This window comes from Coccomyxa subellipsoidea (assembly GCF_000258705.1).
Source record: "Coccomyxa subellipsoidea C-169, whole genome shotgun sequence".
Classification (NCBI taxonomy): domain Eukaryota; kingdom Viridiplantae; phylum Chlorophyta; class Trebouxiophyceae; family Coccomyxaceae; genus Coccomyxa; species Coccomyxa subellipsoidea.
The window spans coordinates 10,381-35,776 of NW_005178039.1; the positions used below are offsets into that span (position 1 = coordinate 10,381).

The 25,396-nt window shown below is 52.2% G+C and overlaps 4 protein-coding genes across 4 annotated transcripts; 2 read left to right on the top strand and 2 right to left on the bottom strand.

Annotated features, from left to right (window-relative positions):
• Positions 1-669: 669 nt before the first annotated feature.
• COCSUDRAFT_65044 (glycoside hydrolase) lies at positions 670-6,346 on the bottom strand (the record flags this gene model as incomplete). Its single annotated transcript, XM_005649468.1, has 15 exons — positions 670-998; positions 1,252-1,495; positions 1,736-1,836; positions 2,110-2,223; positions 2,473-2,603; positions 2,737-2,874; positions 3,186-3,363; positions 3,571-3,666; positions 3,895-4,088; positions 4,391-4,486; positions 4,647-4,791; positions 4,969-5,234; positions 5,337-5,463; positions 5,926-6,035; positions 6,280-6,346. 15 exons carry the CDS (start codon positions 6,344-6,346, stop codon positions 789-791), a joined length of 2,217 nt encoding a protein of 738 aa, XP_005649525.1. The 3' UTR covers positions 670-788.
• Positions 6,347-7,590: 1,244 nt separating this feature from the next.
• Positions 7,591-15,144, top strand: COCSUDRAFT_52729 (fumble-domain-containing protein; the record flags this gene model as incomplete). The annotated part of the gene is made up of 17 exons (XM_005649469.1): positions 7,591-7,909; positions 8,089-8,233; positions 8,390-8,560; positions 8,719-8,885; positions 9,178-9,313; positions 9,459-9,661; positions 9,851-10,150; positions 10,334-10,456; positions 10,684-10,847; positions 11,279-11,413; positions 11,723-11,877; positions 12,204-12,360; positions 12,657-12,848; positions 13,168-13,328; positions 13,589-13,752; positions 14,530-14,672; positions 15,021-15,144. The coding sequence occupies exons 1-17, from the start codon at positions 7,877-7,879 to the stop codon at positions 15,142-15,144; spliced, it is 2,673 nt and encodes an 890-aa protein (XP_005649526.1). The 5' UTR covers positions 7,591-7,876.
• Positions 15,145-16,073: 929 nt separating this feature from the next.
• On the bottom strand, positions 16,074-19,053 carry COCSUDRAFT_40356 (ATP phosphoribosyl transferase; the record flags this gene model as incomplete). The annotated part of the gene is made up of 8 exons (XM_005649470.1): positions 16,074-16,205; positions 16,443-16,580; positions 16,729-16,839; positions 17,379-17,534; positions 17,934-18,102; positions 18,373-18,605; positions 18,824-18,883; positions 19,000-19,053. 8 exons carry the CDS (start codon positions 19,051-19,053, stop codon positions 16,074-16,076), a joined length of 1,053 nt encoding a protein of 350 aa, XP_005649527.1.
• Positions 19,054-20,040: 987 nt separating this feature from the next.
• On the top strand, positions 20,041-22,158 carry COCSUDRAFT_35604 (CRAL/TRIO domain-containing protein; the record flags this gene model as incomplete). Its single annotated transcript, XM_005649471.1, has 5 exons — positions 20,041-20,065; positions 20,649-20,839; positions 21,010-21,199; positions 21,521-21,705; positions 21,988-22,158. The coding sequence occupies 5 exons, from the start codon at positions 20,041-20,043 to the stop codon at positions 22,156-22,158; spliced, it is 762 nt and encodes a 253-aa protein (XP_005649528.1).
• Between the last annotated feature and the right edge of the window lie 3,238 nt (positions 22,159-25,396).

A 25,396-nucleotide genomic window follows, 5' to 3' on the forward strand; every position in this document is an offset into this window, starting at 1 on the left:
CACTCGTGTAGAGAGGAAATTGGACAATCAGGGAGTGAGGTGTCAATAACCAACTTATGTAGGTCCGTAGATAGCTTGTTTTAACCGAGGCTTCCCCATGCGTGCATATACAGACGCACGCTCTTTCTATACATGCTGTGATTTATATTGACATTGTTGTGCTTTTCATTCTGAAATAGCCACTTTGTTGGTGTTGAATGTCCATGTTGTATTTTGCTTCCTCAAATTGACTCATCTTCATGTAAATGCTTGACAGTGCAAGTGCCTCTCGGCTGACATTTCTTGCAGGGTTTGATTGAAAATAGTGTTCAAAGCTAAGTTCTTGATAAGAGGGATAGCTTTGGTATTACATTGCCCCTCAGATCACGTGGTGAATGATGGTCTCCATATGATGTATCCATCCAGACATGTCTAGGTGCCTGCTCTCTCTATCAGAGAATAGCAGTCAATTGAGAGGCCCTGGGGTGTGCATGGCATGCCCTAAGTAAAAGATGGAATGCAGTGCTGTGGAATAAGTGATGTCGGTTAGTTTCAGTAATGCATTACATAATGCTAATATGCTGCCTATGCCGGGCTTTCCCACGAGGCAAATACAGCTTTGAGAAAATATAGTACATGCACTTGACGGTGCCACCAGCACAAAGTCTGTCAATGTGGAGAAACCTGCTCCACGTGAAGGATTTCGTTACAAGTGTGACTCGCATGTGGTGCAACCAGGCTCCTCCCCATCGCACAATTGACAAGCCTATCCAAGCCTATATAGACCATGAACTGCCGCAATCAAGAAGTCAAATGTCAAAGTAGGTCTCTCCTGCAATCAGCACAACCAGAGCAGTCCATCCAGTGAAAGGGTGAGACCCCTGGCCACGACCGTTTTCATCCCTGTAATTCTCCCACAGGTAGCCGGTCTTGTTATACTGCTCCACCAGATTCCGCAGGATGTTCTCGCGCAGCTCATCATGTATCCGCCCCGCCAGCTCCCTCGACTCTCCTGGCACCTGCCGACAAATGAAGGCATGCAGACACAGTGAACATCACCTCTTCCAATATTTGATGCAGAAAATCAGGCCTTACAGTTCCCAAGAAGTTGCCATCATTGCCACCACAATTGCCGCCAGATGGCAAGGCAGCAGCCCAATGCCACCCATTGACAACGCAACTTGGGACAGCTTGTCAGTCAGACCAGGTCTAACGTAAGGTTTAAGAAGTCCTTTGAGGCAACATTTGTGCTTTGTTCTTCTTTATTCGCACCCGGGAGTAGTGCTTGAGGGCTGCAAGGGCGAGGTAGTTGACGTTGAGCCAGATGGGCGCGCGCCAGTAGGGCGCATCATGCTCGGTGTTGTACTTGTTGTACAGCGAGCTGGCTTTGCTCAGCGAGCGCAGCCCGGCCGCCGTCCACAGCTGGCTCTCATCGCGCAGCTGCGCCAGCATGGCGCCCAGCTGGCGGCTGTCACCCGGCAGCATGCGCAGCAACAGCGGGAATAGGCCCACATACCTGCGCACCAACCCACCGGTTGAATGCCGCATAGGTCCTGATGTCCTGCAGTAACTTCCATATATGCAAGCATGCCTGATCCTTTAGTAAGTACCTCTGGTGCTGTATGGTTGTGGCCTCAAAACTCACCAGCCGTAGTGCCCATCCATTGAAAGTGAGTGCGACAAGGCAAATTTTTGGTCGGGATATAGATCAGGTCCAATATTCTCAGGCATGAGGAATTTGACGAGAGGAGCGCACCCAAAGTGAGGCACAAATTGTGGCAAAGGTCCCGGCTGGCCAACCATCCTCACATACGTTCTCCTCACCACATACCCCTCAGGAGTGCGCATCTCCGCCCACTGGAATTCAGCACGTGCTCGTCAGGGGGCTGGTACCTTATCATGGATTACGCGCCTGGATTACCAATAGATACTCACTGGTGTCCCAAATTTCACAGCAGCCAGCAGCTGAAGCTAATATTGCGGGAGAGAGGCACAGACAGCATTTGCTGCTGGTTTAATTTTATTGTGCTCTCCTGCACCATCAAAAGGCGCATCAAAAGAGGTTCCAACTATAGCAGGAAAGGACAGCATGGCATGGAGTTTGGTTGAGGAACGGGCCTGCATGTCCACCGCCTCGGTGTGGTTGCCCCAATCCCGATACTGCTGTGCTCCCAAGTCCAGGTGCATGCGATCCAGGAACGCCACATCAGACAGCTGCGTGTGCACCTTCCGAATGGGCGCCACCTGCATACAGAAACAGAATTCAGCAATGCTAAAAGACCTCTTGCGCATTTATCACGGAGTGACAGATCCCGCAGAGCTCAAGCAGGAAGAGCGCAACTGTGTGCTAACCTCAACACTAGGTTCACAACAGAAAAGTGTCGGGGAGGATCTGAAGTACAGGGCATCAAGCAGGAACAACGAAGGCGGTTTAAAACCAGCTGACAGCAGGAAAATAGCTCGGTCCGCACACAGGGGCAGCGCAGCCCTCACCTTATCAGCCGTGACACCTATTGTGGAGCCTATAGAGGCAAGCGCACGCGAGGCAAGTGTCATCCAGCAGTACAGGTCCACATGGCGCTCGGCGTCGGAGGGGTGACTGGAGCGCGGGTAGTCATCCAGTCCTAAAGACAGTCATCATCAGTAATTGCAGTGGGTCTCCAGTGCCAAACCAGGAACCATAAACAGCTGGGGCAGCCGCTGCTTGTGCAGCTTTCTTCCTTGGCAGGTGATCAGGATGACAGGAAGATTCTGCACCTGAAGCAAAGGTCTTCCTGTTGAGCTCGGTGTCCCATTCCGGCGCAGTGCCCCGCCCACGCCAGCGGAAGGTTCCCGGCAGCTGCCCGGCTTGGGTCCGCTGGAACCATTTAAACCATGCCTCCATGCGGGGATAGGCTGTATCACACATCCAGGTAGTCGTCTTAGCGCCTTAAAAGGAATCTTTAGCTGCAGGAGTGCGTTTAAATCCAAACTTCCAGTTGCAAGTCGTCCATTTAAGCATCTTCTTTTCAGTTGCAATATCACAGAAGCTACAATCCCTTTTTATAGGCAGAGGGGCTGAGAAGAGATTCCCACACTCAACGCCAGATAAGTCCCTCTCTCTCTGCTATTCGGCCGACCTGCCCATGTCCAAGACTGCACTAGATGTTGCCATGGTGTGCCGGCTTCTCTGTCCAGTTTCTTGCATGGGCAGGGCTTGCACGCACCTGCAGTGAGGAACTCCAAATCCTCCCTACTTCCAGCATTGTCCCAATTGACCCCACTTTGCGCGATGCGCCGAGCCATGTCGGCCAGTGACAGGAACAGAGTCGGCGGGTTTGCCACGTCCGGGCTCTGCACAATGAAATCTGCCGGTACGCGCGCTCTGGCCTCCTCTCCTAATATCTGCATGACATTCTATTTTAGGGAGCGTAGCATGATATCAGAAGGATTGCACAACTTCTGCCTTTCTGTGTTTGGATCAGGACTTTTTATTTATGAGCACCTCGCTGTAGGAAAAACAGCAAACTACCCATGTAAGTTACGCTTTGAAAGTCACTACGAATCTGCACTGTCAGAGGATTCCCTGAGATTCTACATCTAGAAGGTCACCTGCTCCCGCGCGATCCACCCTTCTTCCGACAAGAGGTCCAGCCAGTGCCCCAGAATGTCCCGACTCAGCCGCTCATTCCAGCGCCTGATCAGGAGCTGCAATCACAGAGATTTCATATAGGCTCGTCATTCAGATGTAGGATAGCAGGTTTATTGCAACTCACTCTGTACTTGATCCTTGGCAGTTGCTCTATTTATCTTTGGGTGAAGTGCATCATCAAGTTACATCTGAAACACCTTCATCACTAACTTCCTTGTAGGCATTGCAGTACAGCATGCCGATGTTTACAAGATGTATGCAAGGTATTGGGGCAAAGAGCATACTTGGTGAAAGCCCTCGTCCCATATGAAGCCACGGGGGAAGAAGGAGCGGCTGGGCACAGCAGTGAACAGGGCGGCAGGCCACGATCTCACAATCTTGTTGCCCTGATCTGGCAACTTTACCTCTGAAGATCCGAAAAAATAGCCTATGCCGCCAAGGGTGTTGCTAAGGGCCGCCTTGCTCACAACATCCGTGCCTGCAACCAAAACAGTATTTCGTCAAATTTCCCTAGGCAAAACGCTCTGGTTGGGTATTTCTCAGAAGGTTGCTCACTAAACACAGCTCAGGGATTGCTTTCATGACAAGGTATAGTTTAGAATGCAGACAAGAAGTACCCAATAAACCCATACAAACAATGAGTGCCCCTGCAACAATAAACAGCAAAGAAAATAGTGCAAGGCCTAAAGACGGACACGGTGATGCAATCTTCCCCTTGCCACCAGGATAGGCGTGCCTAATGAACAATAATTGGGTCACAAGTAACTGAAGGCCACCGACCTGCAGGTGCTCCGGAAGTGAAGGATCCAAAAGTCTTCCTGAAGCGAGCGTCAAAAGCATCCTCACGCTCCCTTAGAAGCTGTGTCAGCCTGCTCCCTGCACAAAAGTTGCAAAAGGGGACCATGCAAATGTCTGCATGCACACCACCAAATTGCTGTATGCACATGCGCAGGGCATCTGAATACAACAAGGAGACTGCAAAATGTAAGCGAGGTACAAATATTGCACAGTCCAAGCAATGGGAATTGGCACTTACCAGACAAAGCAGCCACACGCTGCAGGAGAGGCTCCTTTGCAATTGAGACTGGCAGATCAGTTATACAGTATGGCAAAGACCGCCTCAATGAGCCTAGTGACCTCCACAATCCTGACGCGGCCGTGCCGAGCATCTGAGATACGCCCTGTGGACACATTCAAAGTGAAGATTTCGTACATGAAATGTCCGTCAACCTCAAGTGTCGCTTGAGCACTTTGACAACCAAAAGATGGATGGCTTGCCAGCGAGAAAATGGATGAATGCTGCTCTTGAACTTTGATTGTTCTGGGCAATTAAAGAAGTAAGGATAGAGGAAACTTACCTGAGAGCTGGGTGGTAATGACCCAGTGAAAACAAAGTCCAGTGAGAGTGGCAATTCTGCGGTGACCTGGAAGACAGCCAGGTTGGGGACAGCATCTACAGTGTCGCTCAGCTGGTGGCGTTCCCTTTTCCCGTTGCTGCCTCCACGCCGCTTCGCTGGCACCTCAACTGTGACAGACTCTGCCAGCTCATCAACCAGAGTCGTGGTAAGATTGTGAAAGTGCGCTGTCTGCGCCCCTAAGTGCCTCAACTTGGCGGTGTTCCTCCCTGCAGGGCCACATGGCAGCAGTAAGAGAAGAGATCTTGCATCGCTGGTATCCCCAGATAGGCAATTGCGCACATGCAGTGGTGCATGGTACTTGACCGGACCTTTGCCCGAAACATCGTGCATGTGCAGAGCCCAGCTTCCAACCACTTCACTCTCCCCTGCCGCCAATTGCATGTCCGCCCCAGAAGGCAGTCCGTCAGGTAGGACGTTCAATGTGGAAATCCCCGCCTGTGAGCACACCTTGCATTCGCATGCTCTTCCAGCAAAATCACATTGATACGCTGGTGCTGTTCACCTGGATGTCCAGTCATAGAAAACATGACAAAGACTGTCGTCGAGGTGATCAAGGTGCCACAGGATGGAAGATGTTGGCAGGCACCCCATATCACACAACTGAAGGACAGAGCAATCATGGAACTTTCTTGAGTGCAAGTTCAGCTGTGCAGTTTACAACGGCCATCTCACCCGTGCATCGGCAATGTAAAAGAGGAGAGATATCCGCTGAGGAGCCTCTGAGAGGCTATCATTGATAGCCTTGGCGCCCACTTTCAGTGCCCAATCCCCACCAGTACAACCCTGCAGACAGCACCCTTCTGTCATGTGAACTCATGTGAAATTGAAGTGTCCCTTGCAGATGCACCTTTCTAATTGCATGCCCAAATCCACCAGCCGTACTAGTTATGTCCCCACCTCGCAGAATTTCTTTGCAAAGGAAGTGGTCAGGTGCACATTGCCATCATACAGTTCCTGCCTCCCAAAAGACTCCCCATCATGTGCTTCCCACCCATACTTCTGCAGTCCTGAAGGCAGCACGATGCACTCCACATCAGATCATCACACCGATGCAGTGCTTAATGCGTTTTGTTGCGAAGCCTCAAAGAGTAATTTTTTTTGCCGAGAACAAGAGGCAGGATGAGCATCATTGATCCCGTTGATGATTGACCACATAGAGAAGCATACATTGAGTTCAGCTTAAAGTAAAGTGCTGGAGGTGGCTCTTCTGGCCTGACAAGCCACACAAGCCAACAAAGATTGGAGTCGCACCATCCCGCTCCTGCGCAAGGTGCCGAATCTTCTCCAGAGGCTGGGGCTGGTCAGGATCAAACCACATCAATCCCGCCACAAGCGGTCGGGGATGCCTTGTCTGCATTCCTGCATAGGTAAAGTACACACACAGGTCGCCCACTAGTTTTGGCCTTCAGCAACTTCATGTATCTTCCGTGCATCTTGCAAAGTGCACCGTGCATGGTGCATGCGTGCAGAAAGGCATACAATTCGGAGAGATGGTGGGAGCATAATGCACACCCAGGTAGAGGCCAGGTCGATATGTCCCCCACAGCATCCTGTCGGCGTAGTCGCCTTGAAATTGGGCCAATTTGCAGAGCAGCTCTGCCTTGAAAGGGCGGACTGCAGGATGATTGGCCACTGTGACCCCAAAAATAATTGCTTAGCTGGGGGCTACAACCACGTGAGGCTCGCCTGAATAGATAATAATAAAGGCGCGTAGGTGTTTGCGTGTGTAGGCATCTGGGCGTCAAAATAAGCCATTTTGGGGGACGGGCAACAAGAAAGACACTGTGCATTTTCAGTGGATCACCTGGAGTGCTCAAAGGCACAAATAATCCCACCACTGCTCCCAAAAGAATGAAGGGGAGCACCAGGCTCCATCTTATCCCTGGAAATATGCACAAATGCTCAGCGTCAGTACTTTGCACGTAGTCGTACATCGCACGAACATGCTGCACGTCATGTGATGTGGGGAGGTGGTAATTTCCAAGGGACGATGATCAGCTCAGCACTCATCAAGGTGTATAGAAGATGGAGAACAGACCCCTTCTCTTTGCAGCCACTTCTTCCTTGGGCAGGTCAACCTTTTCAACCTCTTCAGGCTCTTCGTCGGCTGAGGGCTTATTCACATTGTCGATCTTCCGTCTTGTGATCTGCATGTTGTTCGACTTGAACCATCAACACTGCTTCCCCAATTGGCTACGCTGACCCATCAAATGTCGCATTAGGAGTCACAGAGTGATTAAGGTTGCCCATATTTGATTGTGCATCGATAAATACCAGCTTGCGTCCAGAAGGAGTTTCTGATCACACCATGCAGACTTGATCAAACCAAGAATGAATACCAGCTGTCGACCAGCTAACCTAGACTGATGTTCAACATTTTCTGCCTACATTTTTGCAGTAGACATCAGTCGCTGGTGGAGTGGAATTCTTCCTTGATCATGTCCTGGGCATGCGGCCTGCAGCTGAGCATGACTCATCGTTCCAACGTAAGGAATTTCCATGTCGGATCTAATGCTCCTGTGTGCAATTGCCACCGCAAACACTCATAGGGACTCACTTAGGCAGGTGTCAGACTTGATTTGAGCTCGTGCTGCGCTTCTCGAAAGTTCAGTTGTTGCAGAAAACACGCGTCTTGTATTCGGAATGCTAAAAATCAAGAATATTTTAGCGGGAATTGGAACATACGAGACATTCATCAGTATCTACCCCGATTCAGGTCCTTTGATGAAGTGTGTCTGCCTGTTCCCACGCGACTATGTGCAGATGTGCCTGTGCATGAGACTTTTCTGAGCTGGGAGGCGTATGTAGCGAATAACAACTATAGAAGAGGAAACATTCCTAGCAAATCATGGAGAGCGACGGTATGGTGCCGCCTATGAAGGTTGGTACCCCTCTCTCTTCATGTCGGTTGGCTGTCCTTACACAGTGGGGCACCACATCCCCTCTTGTGAAGCTGGGGTAGTGCTCAAATCTGCATTGGCGATCTCTACATGTCTGAATTGCAATTGACAGAGAGCTTGCTGATCTGGATCTTCACCCATGGCTCACCCTCCTTGGCAGGGCACCTCAGCCGCTTCCTGTCCACCTGGAAGCTCGCCCTTCAGCGGTGTTCAGCTGCAAGATAGCGCAGCAGACGCCCCTGGCTCACCATCAAAGCGATCAGCTGCTCTGGATCTGACCGACGCAGTCATCAGCTTGCAGACAGGTTTGCAGCTATATCCATGTGGACTTCGGTGTGTTGGAGACACAAAGAGATGGCGCTGTATGAAGGCAATGAGTGCACCCATGCATGTTATGGTCCAGGGGTGACTGTAACGATGGTGTGAGTGCCAATTTGAGGGGTGGTACTGATCTGCTGCAGACCCAAAGCGAAGGGATGCACCCAGCATTGTGCTTCCTCACCAAAACGCAGAGTTTATCAGCCACATCGCCATAGACATAGGAGGCTCCCTCATCAAGCTGGTGTACTTCTCACCTGAGGACACCCAGGCTGAGGGCTGGGAGAATGGCAAAACACGCAATCAGGCCGGAGGTGAGGCTCCTTCGTGCAATTCAGGAAGCATTCTTGTTCTCAGAAGGGACAATCGGGAGTCTCCTGGACAAACAAGTTGGATTTTACAAATTTCTTGTGTCATTTCTGGTGTCCTCACAAGCAGCATGCTGATTATCAAGCTTGTGTGGTGTGCGCAGGCAAGATCCACTTTGTGAAGTTTGAGACGCAGCGCATTGACGACTGCATCGACTTCATTGAGGCCAAGGGGCTGCACCGCACCCACAACGGCAAGGGCGAGCCGGACGGCCGCGTGCGCATTGTCGCCACCGGCGGCGGCGCCTTCAAATATGCCGACAAATTTGAGGTGCTGCTGCACCTTCTTTATCACCGCTGCAGTGTTCATGGATCAAGTTTCATCATGCATGTGATGTTTCCAAGATGCACATTTTCGTTGGAAAAGTTGCGAGAGCCATTTCTTGCCAACATATATGAGTTGCATGTCGACAAATAAAAGGTGTGCACAGTGCCTTGTCCAGAGCTGCAGTATGTTTCGTCTCAAGGCACAAACACCTCCTGCATGGGTTTGGGAAGTGTTATCCACTTGAAAGGATCATCATATCGTGTTCTGCAACCTTAGAAGAATTGCATGCTTGCAGGAGCGGCTGGGGGTGCTGTTGGAGAAGGAGGATGAGATGGACTGCCTGGTCAGCGGCTCCAACTTCCTGCTCAAGGCCATCCGCCACGAGGCCTTCATGTACGAGAATAGCCAGACCATCTTTGCGCCCTCCAACAGTGCGCTCCCCTCCTTGCCTCCTGTGCTTGCAATGGTCCTCCAAATTTCAGCATGCCACAACCTTGGGCATTGTTCAGAATTGTGATGTAGCTCCCTTATGGCAAGACAATTCATGCATTAATCAAATGTGTGCACCGGGTGCAGCTGATCAGGACCTCTACCCGTATCTGCTGGTGAACATCGGCTCGGGAGTGAGTATGCTCAAAGTGGACGGTGATGGCCAGTACGAGCGCGTGTCTGGGTCCTCCCTGGGAGGGGGCACCTTTTGGGGCCTCTGCCGCCTGCTCACCAAGTGCCGCTCCTTCGACGAGATGCTTGAGCTGAGCAGCCGTGGCGACAACTCCAAGGTGGGTTTGCATCACTGCAGGAAACCTCCTCATGCTGCCACCTGAGCAGCCAAGTCATGTGTGCGGGTGCCAGGTACTAAAGTGCCAGGACAATCTTGTGTCTGTTGGGCGCCTTCTGTAGAAGGGAGAAGATATTAGTCATTTGGGGGCATGTGCAGGTTGTGAGCGCGCATGAAGTGATGTATGCAGGTGGACATGCTGGTGGGTGACATCTACGGAGACCGTGACTACAGCGCAATTGGGCTGTCAGCCAGCACCATCGCATCTTCCTTCGGCAAAGTGGTGGCCGAGAATAAGGACCTGGAGGACTATGACCCGGCAGACATCGCCGTCGCACTGACGCGCATGGTGTCCTACAACATCAGCCACCTGGCCTACCTCAATGCCAAGGCTTATGGCATCCAGCGCGTGTTCTTTGGGGGATTCTACATCCGCGGCCACCCCTACACCATGGAGACCATCTCCTACGCCATCCGCTTCTGGTCCAAGGTGACAATAATTTCTTCCCTGTCAGCGCAGGAGTGGACTCTGCAGCGGGAATGTATGTGCAAGATGGCCAACAACGCACCTTCAGAGAGGCAGCTCTCTTAAAGGCACGTGCAGGGTGCAACATGTACCAGTGTATAGCCTGGAAGATCAAACGTTTGCCTGAAGGGCCTGTCTGCATTTCAGGGCTCCATGTCGGCCAAATTTCTGAGGCACGAGGGGTTCTTAGGCGCTGTGGGCGCGTTCCTGAAGGTCCACCCCATGACCCCACCCAACCAGGCGTCCACTGGCTCGCGCGAACCTCGCAAGGTGCGCTGCAAGCTATCCTGCTGGCAGTATGACTGATACAGCACTGCCATGTGCTGGTGAGAACATGTTCAAGTCTTAATGGAGTAGATCATTTGCACCCACTCTTTTCAGGGAATACAGTAACTCACTGTGATCCTATCCACCCAAGGCATCTGTCAGTCGCTACATCTGCATTCACACAGTACTTGTGGGTGGCATGGTGTGACGCTTGCTATGGCATTCATCAGGTGCGTGCGAACTTTGTGGAGCGCTTCAGCATGGGCGCGCCATACTCTGGCGGTGAGATCCATGGGCCGGCATTCAGCGACGTGGCTGAGAAGGTCGACTGGGTGGAGCGCTTTGTGCGCCTAGGCACTCAAGCCACCGAGGCTGCGCGCTCCGAACGCGACAGGTGGGCGGATGCTTTTGTCTACTATACCACACAAAGGGCTGCGGTATGTGTGCTCTGTGCTGGCTCCGGCCCCTCAAAATCTGTGCGCTCTTTCTTCCAGCAATCCCGCACATGCCATTACTTCTCTTGGTTGTCTGGCTGCTTTCGCAGCTACTTTTACCGCGCCGTTAGTGGCCGAGAAAGCAGCAGGATCAGCTGAGGAAGTCACGCATCAAGCGCGGTTGGTGGAGGAGAGTAGTAGTCACAAGCATCTTGAACGTGTCTCATGGGAAGCATTAGTCCTTTGCCGGATAGCATGCACTGCCCTGGTCGAATTCCGCATTCTGACATCGGCTGAATGTGCAGTTGTTTGCTACATCAATTCAATTCTATTACACACATTCCTTTTAGTCACCTGCAGTCACAAGTATTTCCCTGTATGGGCTGTGCAGGGCGCAGGCGGGCATGGGGCTGTCACGAGACAGCAGCGGCTCAGACTTCCTGGCTCCCGAGTCCCCCTCGCCCTCATCATCCCCCATGCCGCGCATGAATCTGCACCTGGGCGTGCTGCACTACACACCCTCCAGGTGCGCCACTGGTATTCCTTATCAGGGCTCTTATTAATGACAGCTGCAGTGCAGGGCCTCTTGAGAGGAGACCCGGCAGGCTTTGTGGTAGCATTCCATGTGCAGAGCCAAGCGTGGCCTGATAAAAATGTTCTGAGGACATTAAAGCCATTTCCTGTCACTTGTGAGAATTCCCATTTTTAGTGTTGTCTTTGGTCTCCAGAATTTCTCCCACATATGATATTGGGATGCACATGCGTGACCGATGCACTTGTGAGGTTGCAAAATCTCTCGGTTTGGTATTTGGTTGAGGTGAGCTAGTGCGCGCAGGGAGCCCTTCCCGCTGCTAGCGGACGCGGTGCACTACACTCCGGACACGCTGGACATCTGGGGCGACCGCGCCGAGATGGACTACTGGCTGGGCGTGCTCCTGGACCAAGTCGGCACCGTTGTGGAAAAGGCGGCCGCCTGTGACGGCCAGCCCGGTACGCGCCTTGCCTTGCGCCCATATTTATAATGGATTCACTCTCTGATGTTCCTGCTTAGCATGCAGGCAGCCTGGCATTGAAACAAGAAGAGCACTCCAAGAAGTGCAATGCGCATTATTTGCAGATGGTGTGAAAGACATGCAGATCACACTCATCGGAAATGCATGTATCGGATAGCCTGGACTCGTGGCAAAGGTGTCATGCTGATGTATGATGTATGGGACACACATGCAAGGCTGCGATCTCCGCAGTAGAGATGTGCATATCACCAAGGCATCTTCTCTGCATGCTCACAGCTGATGGTCACCCTGATCCGTGCGCAGATGGGCGGAGGCGGGCAGCGGCTTTTGGCCGTGCGCTTGAGGCGCACCTGGTGAAGATGCGCAGCGAGCCGGGCGCGTACGGGCAGCTGGGCCTGTCTGACCTGCTGGAGATGCGCGAGGACTGCCTGCGAGAGTTCCGCTTCACCGATGTCTACAGGTGCTGCCCTGCCCCTGAATCTCACTTTTCTGGGCTGATATTTACTCACGCACTGCTTACGAGCATGTGAAGTCATGTGAGGGATTGCTTAACTCCCAAGCAGTTTTATGTGCCGAGCTCTGGTAGTTGCCTTTGATATGCAGGGCAGATTGATGGTTGGTTTAATTGCAAAGGATTTTTGCAGGACATTGCCGCAACAGTACACTGCTGCTCTGAGCAAAGCCTGGGAAGGCTGATCTGCGGGTATAAAGGATGCAAGCCGGATGCTGCCTGAAGGCGGCAATGTTGTGTTGCAGGTTGGACAAGGCACGCGAGAATGCAGCAGCGCTGGAGGTGCTTCCAGATCTGCTGACAGAGCTGGATGGGATGGCGCCGGCGCCGCGGCTGACAGCGCTGATAGAGGGCTGCCTCGCGGCCAACATATTCGACTGGGGCGCCAAGGCCTGTGTGGACCTCTACCACAACGGCACCATCCTTGAGATCTACCGGTGCGCGCATGACAGACCCTGTGCCCTTTCAGAGCATCTCTTTTGGCGGAGCATTTGGTTGTGGCTCGTTCCTGCTTTTGTCTCGTCCTGTAAGTATCTTGGATTGTTGGGGTAAGACTTCAGACCAGTCTCTCCCGTTCACAGGGCATTGTTCACCCAGTATCCACTATTACAAGACCAGGAATTGCAAAGACCGCTGAAGACCAGCCGGCACAGAAGCACCGGCGCCAACATTTTCCAATCAGATTCAAGCATCCCATTTGTGCAAGGGAGATGCCAAGGAAGTGCAGCATGTGACTCCATGCGGTGATCGGTGCAGGGAAGCCAGGACGAAGTTGTCTCGGCGTCCGTGGAGAGTGGACACATTCGATGCCCTGGCAGCCAATTGGTTTGGTGCCAGCAGCTCCGACACGCTCGGCGAGTCCAGCGCAGTCCCCCGCTCGCCCTTCCGGCGAGTCATCATGTTCGTCGATAATGCAGGCATGCCTTCTTCCTCATATTTCCGGCGGGCGCCAAATATCTGCATGCCTCACATTCTTATCACCTTCCACGACACCTCTCCTGAGGCCACACTGCACTGCTTGCGCTTATTGAGAAAGCCAGCACAGACTTTTACCCTTTCAACTCAACTTGATGGTGCAAGCAGCATGCCTTGCAATGGTTGCTGTGAGGAGGCTTAGGTGGTTCTTGCTAAGCTTTCCTCGGATAGATCAATGCTTGAATGACTGTTGTGGTGACAGGCGCGGACATAGTGCTGGGGATGATCCCATTTGCGCGGGAGCTGCTGCGAATGGGCGCGGAGGTGGTCATGTGCGCCAACAGCCAGCCGGCAATCAATGACATCACCGCGCCGGAGCTGCGCGCCCTGCTCAATCAAGTCGCCGCCGTCTGCCCCGTCATCAAGGTGCGCTGCCAGCCCTGATCTGCTTGATGTTGCTGCTGCAGCTATGTGGCATTGGCCTAACTGGCAATAGATCTCGAGCAAAAACTGCAAGGCGGATCCTCCGTTGGCGGTGAAATTCTCAGTTGGTGCCAACAGGAGCCCAAAGAGAAACTTAGATTACCGCCTTGCTCGACAGGACAAGATGTAATGCTGATTTCCACGGCAAGCAGCAGACAATGGTGCTTATTGCGGACTATTTATGTTTGTAAAGGACGCTTTAACCAGTGTTTCGTATCTCTGCGAGCTGCAGGCAGCGCGGGCGGCGGCGCAGCGGGCGGAGAGGGAGAGTGGCAGCAGCGTGCCGTCCTACCCGGGCCTGCGCAGACGCGTTCCCTCCTCAGGGCGCCTCATGGAGCAGGGCATGCTGTCTGCCAGCTCCCCAGCTGCGCTCGAGCACGGACGCGATGAGTCACCCGGCCGCGCGCAGATGCCACCTGGCACCAGGTCACTGCCCTGCCTCGCCATCGGCAATGCTGAACACCTGACCATTTGGGTGTTGCATTTTACTCTTTGCACTTCTTACAAGAGATCGCGGGGATCAGCACTTTGTCTTGCATGTTCCAACTTGGGAAAAATAAGTGAGGGGATGTTCCGTCAGGATGCACCTCCTTGTTCTCTTGCTATGTAATCTTGCAATGGTGTGAACGATAGCTGGCAAGGAATGGACGGCTCCAGCAGATACCTTGAAATTGTCTTGATTACGATATTCTTGATGTGCCTGGTTGCCTTGTCAGGGAGGCGCGGCTGTACGTGTGCGGCAATGGTCAGGGCAGCCCATGCCTCGACCTGCGCCGAGTGCCAGAGGCGCTCGCGGACGCCACTGTGGGCACAGATCTTGTCGTCGTTGAGGGCATGGGCCGCGCAATCCACACCAATTACAGGTACTGCAGCTTGTACTTTCTGTGCTCCTAAAAGCTTGGTTGGCGACGAGCCGCACCTGTTCTAGCATTCTTATCATGTAGTGCTCTGCTTCCAGTGACGCAACGCAAGCAAGATTGTTCGGCTTGTTTACACTCTCAATTGCAAATGTGTGCTGTCACAGTACTTGCTCTTATTTGGAATGTTCTGCACGTTTGGTGTCAGTCAGGCCGAGAAGATCAATATTCCAGAGCCTCTAGATTATGGATGTCAAGCTTGCAAGTGCCAGATTACCTCAACTTGTCATGGAATGCACACATGAATGCCACGCTTCTTGGCCCAAGGTCTGACATCCTGATTTTGATGTGCAGGTCCAAATTCAAGTGTGCGTCGCTCAAGCTGGCGATGATCAAGAACCAGCACCTGGCAGAGAGACTCTTTGGTGGGAATGTCTACGACTGCGTCTGCCTATATGAGCCGCCTGCCAACACATAGTTTGCTGTCGCCATCATACTTTCCGGCCAGTGCATTCACTGACTTTCTCAAGATGACACTTACAGACATCCTTGGGTGTCTGCTTCTACCAGCCGTGTGGTGTCTCTTGAGCGAGGTTCTGACGAAGCTTCTGTGGGGGTGGACATTGACCACTCTTGCTTCTGTGGTGAGTCTTGTCGCTGCCGATTTACAAGTCTCACCACCAAGTGGTGCAACCAATTTCATTCTGATGGCAACCTAACGCTGCGCAGCATGGATGCGCATTCGTGGCCAGCTGCAACTCATCTGTCGCAGGGCTGGCTGTATCCAGATCCAATTTGGATGCGTGCCATTATTGTCAGGCGTGCTAATGCCCTGTATGTCATGTAGGCATATTCACAATCGAATGAGGTATTTAGTGCAGCTAGGGCCTTGCCGGCAAGCTTGAAGCCCGCACACCGCTGCTTCTGCGGTCAACTTGATATGAATTTGCAGGTGATCATGATGTATATAAAGAAGTTTGTTGAGAGTGCATGAGTGGGAGTGTGCGAGGGGTCACCAGATAATTGAATTGGATGTATCGGATATACCATACCTTTGCCCCAAAGATGGGGTCACACACATGGCATAGACAGAAATGGGGAGATGTAACTCAATCTAGACAAAAATTGGGCTTTTCGTAAGATCTGTAGAGCACAAATACACATGCATGCCACGAGGAACGAGCATAAACAGTGATTTACACATGTCTTGAGGCAGTTGGTATGGTGCATGCAGCTGCGCAGCTGCAGAAGGTGATCTGGCACTTCCACCGTGCACCCCCATTGGGAATCAATGATCCCTGAAGAAAGCAAGGTTACAATATATCTAAATGTACAATTGATGCGACGTTATGACCGTCCCACAAATTGTTGAGCATTGAGACCCAGGCTCTTGGTGCAAACACCAAACTATGGCTCAAGACTGGCGAGCAGAGGGTCTCCTATGTCAATGTCAAGAGCTGCTAGCACTTTCTGCCACCTTTCTGGTTCCTCATCAAAGATGTATGTCATGGGCTGCACTAGGACTCCGCTCCCTCCAATCTGCACCACGCAGGCTCCCATTAGCCATCGTCAAATAGCTAGACAGAGCTCTCGAGAAACATTACAGCCAAGCCACGCCGACAGGAGTGCGCCTGCTCTTTCATCGCACTGTACGTGACTGGCGATGTTCATGCGGTCAAAACACAGACACCTCTGCTTGATGTCACCATGTTGCCTGCAATTGAGCAGGGGCTTATTTTGAAGCCCCCTGATTTGAGCAAGACCAGAAAGGCGCACCGCTCGCAAATCCTTGATAGACTTGTAGAGGCGCTTCTTGGGCACACAGATGGTCGCTGAGTACAGGGATGGGGACTCTGCTGCCCCACTGCCGTTGCTGTCAGGGTCCATTGAGTACACAGGGGTGATGGTGGGCCCCTACAGCACAACCACATAAGGGTCTAAAGAATCTCTGGGCCAATAATGGATTACAAGTAATTTGCCGATGGAGGCATGGTAGGACTGATCATAAGAGCAACTGCCAGTCAAATTCTCAAATTTGGCATAGCATATAGGGAAATGGTACCTGTAGGCCTCTCAGGCCATCGCTGGAGAGGATGTTGTGGGCGACCTCCCCCGGCGAGCTTCCGCGCATGTTGGCAACGACACTGTAGTAGTTCTCTGCCTTCAAATGCGCCTGCACACCAGTAGAGATGCCTAATTTAGGTCAATCTCTCTCACCCAATACCGGCTCTGCTTCAGCTTGATTCTGCTCGCCAGGAGGGCTTTCTCCCTGATAATACAATCACAATCACCCCAATACCTTACAGCACGCTTGTTCTGACAGAAAAGCCACAGGAAGCGCAGTCGCAAGAAGAATGTTGCCTGCCATGCTGAGCTTCAGCAGAGCATTATGCATGCGGAAGATCAGGTTGACAGAAAAACATGTGCCCTGTGCGGTGGGGGGCAGCACGCTACCGAACTTACCCACAAAACCAGCACCTCACAGCACTCCTTTTCCCAAACGAAGCTACAGGAAGCGCAGCCCCACTGGAAGTTGCTCAAATGCTTGAGCCCGGCATGGCAGGCAGCATACTCCGTGCACTGGCAGAGATATATACACACAAGAACCCTTCCCAATCCCCTAAACCCCCACCACGAAATCACAAGACCGGGGCTAGAGAAAGGTGAGACCAAACTCAAGGGTGCACTGAGCAGCGAGAAAGGGCAGGGCACCTCCAGGCGCTCGATGAGCTCGTGCACGACTGCCAGGAGGCCCGGCTGTTCTCGCAGAGCGCGCTTGTTGGCCACCAGAACGCCCTGGCTGTCCACGATGCGCCCACCCTCGATCTCCTTCAGATTGTTCTCCCGCAGGGTCACCCCTGTGCTCACCTACACAAATCAATCACCCATTTCAGCTTCCCACCTACACTTTTCCTACATTGGCCCACAACAGCATTACTCTGTTGCACTGGGAGAGGGCCGAGGCCATGGCATGTGCGGGCTTATTCAAGCCACAACTGCCTGACATGGGACTTTCAGAGAGCTCCAACAGATGAGTCCCACGCAAACGGCCGGTCCTGCCCAGCAATGCCTGGATCGAGCATGCAAAGATGCACACATATATCTCAAGGGTTAAAAAAACGGAGCCTTGCAGGGTTATAGTTTTTTTGCAGAAGAGTAGCCTCAGCAAGTATGAAGGGTGCCGGTGTGTGACAAGGAAGGATCATTGAGGCAATATTTGACACCCGCCTGGAAGAATGGGGAAACAGGGGAAATGAGGGCGCGCACCAGGTCCAGGATGATGTCAGCGGTGCCCATGAGCGGGGCGGCTTCCAGCGCACCGTCAGCGCTCAGCAGCACCACGTGCTCGAAGCCCTGCTCCGAGAAGAACTTGCGCGCAACGTTGTGGTACCCCGTCACCACCCTCAAGGGGTTGGTCTCGTTCCACTCTGGCATCCTGCAAAAAAAAGGGGCCACCTCATTCAGACACTGGCATCCTGCAAAACAAAGGGGCCACCTTATTAAGACACTCCCCCGTCTAAGGACCGGCCGTCCAACATGCAAGCATGGCTTGTCATTTCTTAGAATTCCCCGGAGACAATACAGATGATCATCCCCATCCAACTGCATGTTGTGCGAAATGTTGCCTTCTATGCACCAATGCCGCAAGCCCCTTTCCATGTGAAACTGACTCAAACCATGCCAAGACAGAGCAGGTCCCTCGCACCGGCGCAGATCATCGATAGAGTTGATGTCAGCCCATTTGCCGCCGGTAGGGATGCCGAGGCCCAGGTGGCACTTGCCAAATCCGAGCGAGTCGTGCAGCACAATGAGGCCGGAGTCGCCGTGCGCAATCTCCGCATACATGTCATAGCCGACGATGCCCAAGTCCACGTCGCCGTACATCAGCTTGCGCACAACGTCTGACGCGCGCTGGAACCAGACCTCCAGGCCTGGCATCTGCACACGCATGTGACATGACCTCAAGCTCAATCTGCACAGATGCTGCATCGCTGCTTGCAACGTTGCAATGGCAAATGTGCATGGTCCCCGTGGGGAGTTACAACAGGAAGCCTAGTTGCACCAAGCAGTTACAGACAGATACAGCCCCTGGGATGGGCAACTTCCCTCAGGATCCCCCATCAGTCTGCACAAAGCAGATGCCGTCTTACGCGTACCTGCGAGATGCTGGCGATGTACTGTCTGGGATTTGGCTTGTACACGCTCAGCTGGCAGTCCTGCACAGCGCACAAGCACTGCTGATGAATGTGCTTCTTGACAGCCTGCTCCAGTAAAGCCCAAAGGAGGGCGATCTTTGAACTTTGCGTTTTACTAGAGGCCAGTGTTTGCATACCTTTAACAACTGGATAGTGTCTTCAGCCATGCGGCCCTTGCTTGGGACAGCCATGCGGATGGCTGTCCTTGGGATTCTCTTTGTTGGTGGGGGGGCTGCAAGGAATCAATGTAATAAGACACTGCTCAAGCATATTAGGACCTGTAGAGAATAAAACGTTATAACCGTCACACCAATGAGAGGCCGACCCACAATCACCTTGATCTGCTGCATTGCGTTGTGAAAGACTGCATCTTGTCACATTGCGGCAAGACTGAAGCCCACTTCTCCACCTCTGAAATTTCAGATCATTTCGCCTTTTACATCTTGCACTGGATCTGTGGATCTGCAAAGGCTGGCAGTCGCGTGCAAGCAAGCATCCAACGCTCTTCTCCTCCAAGACAAACATCATGCGAATATATTCACTGTTAGCATCGTTGTTACGGGATTTTAGGCTTAATGCGGATAGCATGATCAGTTGCTGTAGAAGAGGTACCGGTGGTACCCATTCGGTGGCGTTCCTGAGGAGCCATGTTTCTCGAACTGCAATGCATCGACCAAGAATTATCGTGCACGTCTTGAATTACGTTGAATATAAGTAAGTGACGCGTAACTATGTCTTCTTTTAGCGTCGTTTCTCGGGTCGTGTATCGGGGTTCTCATACTTATTCTGTGAATATGCTGCACGACGAGTGATGCTCATCGGGCGACGAGTGATATCATCATTGACTTGAAGCATATTCCTACCACTCGTATAGATCAAAGTGGTTGCCAGCGTTGAAGCCAAGCCTCTAGGACGGAGGGAGGGCGCTTCTGCAGAGGGGCTCAGCGTTGTGCACAATGGGTCTTGACTGAGATAGGACCGCACATGTAGATTGAGCTCCCCAGGATGTCCCCAAAAGTAAACCGGCAATCTACGCCTGACGAGGAGGATAAGTCTGGTCTGGAGCGGAAAAGCAGTTTGAGTTTAAGGTTGAGGTCGAATTCCCTCAAGGGTTCCCTCAGAAAGCACAAAACCCATGAGGCGCCTTGCTCCGCTGAAGAGGAGAACTTCAAGAAGGAATGGGGAATATCACCAGCCAAGGAGGTGGGTCTCGGAGGAATTGCAAACGACCTGCAGGTCAAGGAAAGGACAGAACTGCAGTACCTTGACTATGTCATCCTCCAGATACTCAAACGGTTTCGGCGCAGTACACTCGAAGTTCTTAGTCATCACAAACACTTCGCAAGTCACTGTGCTCGACGAGGTTGAAAATTGTTGTCGTCTTCACCTGACACCCACCCTTGTGCCAAGGCTGGACCAAACCAGGATCAGGTGCATTAGCACTGATGGAACTGTGAATTACTCTTTCAGGAGGAGCTCTTGCAACTCTTCAAGGACGAGCTGAAGAGGGCTGGGATCTACAACCCCAATACTGGTGCGTGACCCATCTTGAGAGTCTTGCTATTCTTAGAGCGAGTGTTCCATGAGAAGTTGAATGCGCACATTAGATATGTGCTATAGCAATTTGTCTTCTTACGTTTATCGGCATGTGGTGGCAACGGGAGATAGTCGAGTGCGCATCTGTTCCGCCTCGCTGCACTGCGCTCCCCTCGCCTCGCCCCCAAGCTACTTTGCTGCGAGCCGGCAGTGAGCACTCCAGCCTTGGCTGATAACTTATTATGCACAGATAACTACTTCCTGCGGCGGTTCCTGCGTGCGCGTCAGCATGACCTCAAGCGCGCCAAGGAGATGTACGCTGCCAGCATGAAATGGCGCGCTGAGTTTGGCGTGGACACCATCCTGGACGACTTCCACTTCCAGGAGCGCGATGCCTTCATCTCACTCTACCCGCAGGGCTATCACAAGACGGACAAATTTGTGAGTGCTCCTCTGCACCCTGCATGCATTGAGACTCCACTTGCATATTCCTGCAGGGCTAATACAACACAGTGCATTTTGTATCCTGCATGCATTGGAAGCTCCATGAAGTCCAAGATAGAGGCATTCAGAACAGGCCCTTGAAGCCGGTGCATGCAATGCGCGCGCAGGGGCGGCCGATTTACATCCAGCATCTGGGGGCAATAAACTACAAGAAGCTGGAGGCGGTGACGACTGAGGAGCGCATGATCAAGTTCCACGTGCAGGAGTACGAGCGCTGCGCTCGCGTCATCATGCCTGCCTGCAGCCTCGTCGCAGGCCACCACATTGACCAGACATTCGCCATCATCGATGTCAAGGGTGCGCTCCGCGTAGACACTCCGCCTCAGAGTATTATGAAAATCAAGCATACTTTGTACAAGGTTTCCATCGAGGACTGCAGCATGCTCTTTGCAGATCCGTGAGTGGTAGGTTTTGTCTCTACTCTGTGTTCTTGTGGGCAGGTTGCGGTCCAAGGACCGCAGCATGTCTCATAATATCTCTGTAAAGAGCGTTGGACAGCATGATCTGTTTGCCTGGTTCGCTTTGCATTGAGACCCAGCACTTGGAGAGGAATGGAATGTGCAAGGTGCTTGAAGATCTCCAAGGTGTGTTGTGAAATCGTTATTGTTTACATCGCAGGCGTGGGCCTGAAGCACCTGACAGGGGAGGTGAAGAGGATGCTGAGCCGGATTATGTCCATAGACCAGAACAACTACCCGGAGATGCTGGGCCACACATGCATCATCAATGCCCCCAGCATCTTCAAGTTCGTCTGGCAGGCTATCCGCTCCTTCATCGACCCCAAGACCCAGGAGAAAGTTGAGGTGCGTGAGTAGCTGCCTGTCCTGGCACCTCTGCTCTCTGCTCAGTCTCGCTCAGCCGGCTGACGTGCCAGACAGGGCATACGGGCCGTGCGCCAGTCATTTAGGCTCTTGCAAGTAAGCTTGCGCGTGAAATTGAGCTTCTGAGTGCATATCTGACATGATCTGCATCATATGAAACAAGACAGGTCATTCGTGTGGATGCTTGTCTGTGTGTCGTTGTGTGTTAGGAGTGCAAATTTGCTTCATGAGCTTGCACACTGACAGTGTTTGGCTGTGCTGCAGGTGTGCCCAAGGGACTTTGTGCCGGCTCTGCTGAAGTGGGTTGACGCAGAGAGCCTGCCAGAGTACCTGGGAGGCACTTCAAAGGCAACTCTGCTGGATGATGCCGGCCCCTGGCAGGACCCCAAAATCCTGGCTCAGGTGACATGCCCTGCCATGCTCAGCGCACACTAATACGCATGCAGCAACACGATTTTTTAGGAATCTCTGGTGTCACAGATCTGTTACTTCATGGGCTCGCAGTTTGATAATTATTAACCCTTCTGCTGTCTATTAGATGATCTTCTACCTTTACAAGTCCTGTGTGCATACCTGTTCTCTGTTACTGTTCCTGGAGATGCGATGTTTTGCCCTGATTTGATGCGCTGCGTGCAGGTGGAGGCAGCCAACGAGCGCGCGCGCCTGGCAGCCAAGAACATCTTGGAATCTGAGGAGAGCAATGGAACAAGTGGGTTCTCTCGGCATGCTGCTTTCTGCACAACATGCTGGCGTCATGGAAGATCGTTGTGCACCCAGATAGTGGACCGGCTCTCCTAAACACTGCCTTCATTGAATGTTGCCTGAAGGCATTTGCCCGAGGCTGCATCTCTGAAAGAAATGCGGACAGCACATGTGCTTCTGACAGTATGTTATCGCTCATTACTGGTGTTTATTGGGACTCTTGAATGCTGCGCAGGCCCCGACATGGACAGGGATCCAGGGAGCGCGGAGGTTGACCGCTTTGCAGACCTGCGGCCCATCATGACGCGGCGCAGCAGCATGCGCTCTGAAATGAGTACGTGCCGCTTCTGCGCTTGCACTATCCACACTTGCCATGCTCGCTGAAGCAGTATGATATTTCCCGCATCAGCTCAGCAGATCATTCTTTTTGCAGCAGTCCATGTGAAGGTCACACTGTCTCATAACTTGCAGCATGTATAAACAAAGTGCTCGCTGTTTCCTGCATCATGTGAATTGAATTCCGGCGCCACTTGAGCATCTGCTGATTGGGTAGGAGCTCAATATGGTCTTTGTGGTGTGCAGGTGACAGCGATGATGCATACTATTCCCCAAAGAGCAATGCCTCCTTCAGCGATGGGTCTTTTACCAGCACGCAGGAGGTGTTCGGCCGCAGCTCCAGCGAAGACCTGGATGCCAGCTTTAGCGGTGACCTCGGACGCGGCGCCTTTGCCTCTGGACTGCAGGCATGTCACTTGCTTGGCTTCATCTTTAAAGGCTAGCAATGCAATCAGTCTAACTGGCACAGTATCGCATGCCAGCCACAGCATTTCCCTGTGCATTGTTAACTCAGGTGCCTGCTCAGCAGATGAAAAGTAGCCGCTCTCTGCAGCACAAAATATACATTGTATATACACTGTTACCTTGGCAATCCATACATGCTGCCTGTGTCGTGCAATCTGTGCCTTGCTCGGGGGAATCCCCAGTCAGTCACCTGTGTGCTGTTATGCGTGCACCAATGCATGGCTTCATGCACGCGCACCTCGTTCAGTGTACGATATACTGCAAGAACGGTGACCAGAAGTGAAAATGCCTACTATTGACTGCGCGCAGATGGGTCCCGGGGGCACAGAGGCGCAGCTGTCGGTGCCTATCTTGAATCGGGTGCGGGTGCTGGAGGAGCACGTGCCCGGACTGGAGGCGAAGCTGAAAAAGCACCTGGGCAGGGAACGCCCCCGGCCGGTCAGCGGCGGCGGCACCCTTGTGGCGCGCGTTGAGGTCCTGGAAGAAGCAGTCGACACTCTCCTGCAGGCGCAGGTGCTTTCCCACATGCTGCTCAATGTCTGCTATTCTGCGGACTCACATGACCCCCAGATGGGCCACACATAGACATGCAATGGAGGCATGATTACTCCATAGAACGTTTGGGCAATTTGAGCTCTGAAATACAAGCAATGGGCGGGAGTGCGACCTGCAACCAGTAAAGATATCAACCCCTTTAGATTTGTTGGTCGTGGCATGCTTCCCGCTGACACTGGCGGGGTGCTTAGAAGAGTAGTTTTGGACTGTAGTGCAAGCGCTGTAGAGGCGCCCAGTGGTAAGCGTTTAACAGGCATGTTGAGTAAGGCTGGCTATCTGTCATTGAAGGGCTGCCTTGACACAGGGCCACAGCAGTCCTCAAGGATGCCATGCGCAATAATGCCCGTGATACTGGCAGGTCCAAAAATATTTTCTTTCAAGTCAATGACCACTAAAAACCGTGTTTTGCTGCAATGCAGGAGGCACAGCTGAAAGAGCAGGCACAGAAGGTGAAGAGCAGATGCATGCCCTGCTGTTGCGTGATGTGATGAACGGCAGGAGGCCATGGACTGACCATTCCATGAGGGACTTATGAGCGCCATTGCATGAGAAAGGCATGGCTTGTGCCAGCAGACTCATGCAAGTTGATCAGGCCAGTCTACAGCTTCTGCAGCCAAGAAATATTTATTCATCAATCCGCTCAGTGAAGGGCAGTAGAATAGCAAATGTATTCCAGTCACTACTTAGATCTCTGTGAAACCCGCAGCATGCGTCGCGCACAGTGGCGGCTGTACTGTGTATTCTTGTTTGTAGAATAATGAGCAGTGCATGCAGTGTTTTGGAATTATGCAGGGATAAATTTCTCTAACGCAGGATTTGGTCTAATGCTAGATGTGACAGGCATGTTGGTGTTCTTCATGTGAGCTTGTTCTCTGCCTGGTTGCTTCCGCTGATTTGCTTGCCTTACACAAGACGGCCTCTCATGTGCAGAGGAATAGGGCAGTTCATTGTATGGTGGCTCACAAGCACACTGATGTTGTCTATATCTTTCTCTGGCCTGCATGCATCCTATATGTTGTGAAGAGAAAGCTGGATGCCAATCGCCTGACCTGCGGAATGCCGAGGCTACTGCAGATGCTGTAGTCTCTCACTTCAATGCCAACATGATAGAGTAAAGTAAAATTTTCAGCCCGCAGTGCGAGTGATCACTAGCTATATATATATACAAAGCTTGCCAGCTCATAAGCAGTTGCAAGCTGACCCCAAATGGCATGTGCATGTCCAGGGGAATCTCCGCATTAACTTAAGAGGGAATACTAACAATGGCGAGTGCTGATGGATTGTTTTAGGAAGGAAAATTCTCCCCTGAGACCTGGATTCTACACATGCACAGAAGCACCATACCTTGCCTAGCTAGGAAACCCATTTGTCCTTGACTTGCCGCACGATTTGCCATATCCTTGATGCCACAGCAGAATAGAGGTAATCCAGTGCAAGATTTACTCATTTGATCTTGAAAGTAAGTTGCAGAAGAGCAATCATTCTTCCCGTCCTTAGAACGCATACACCTATCACTGAAGTTGACTTCAGCATGTCGGATGAACTTCCGAAAGGCGTTGCTGTCGTGCTCGACCATCCCACGGGCTCCAAGGTATTCTTAGCAGAAGGTTTTTTC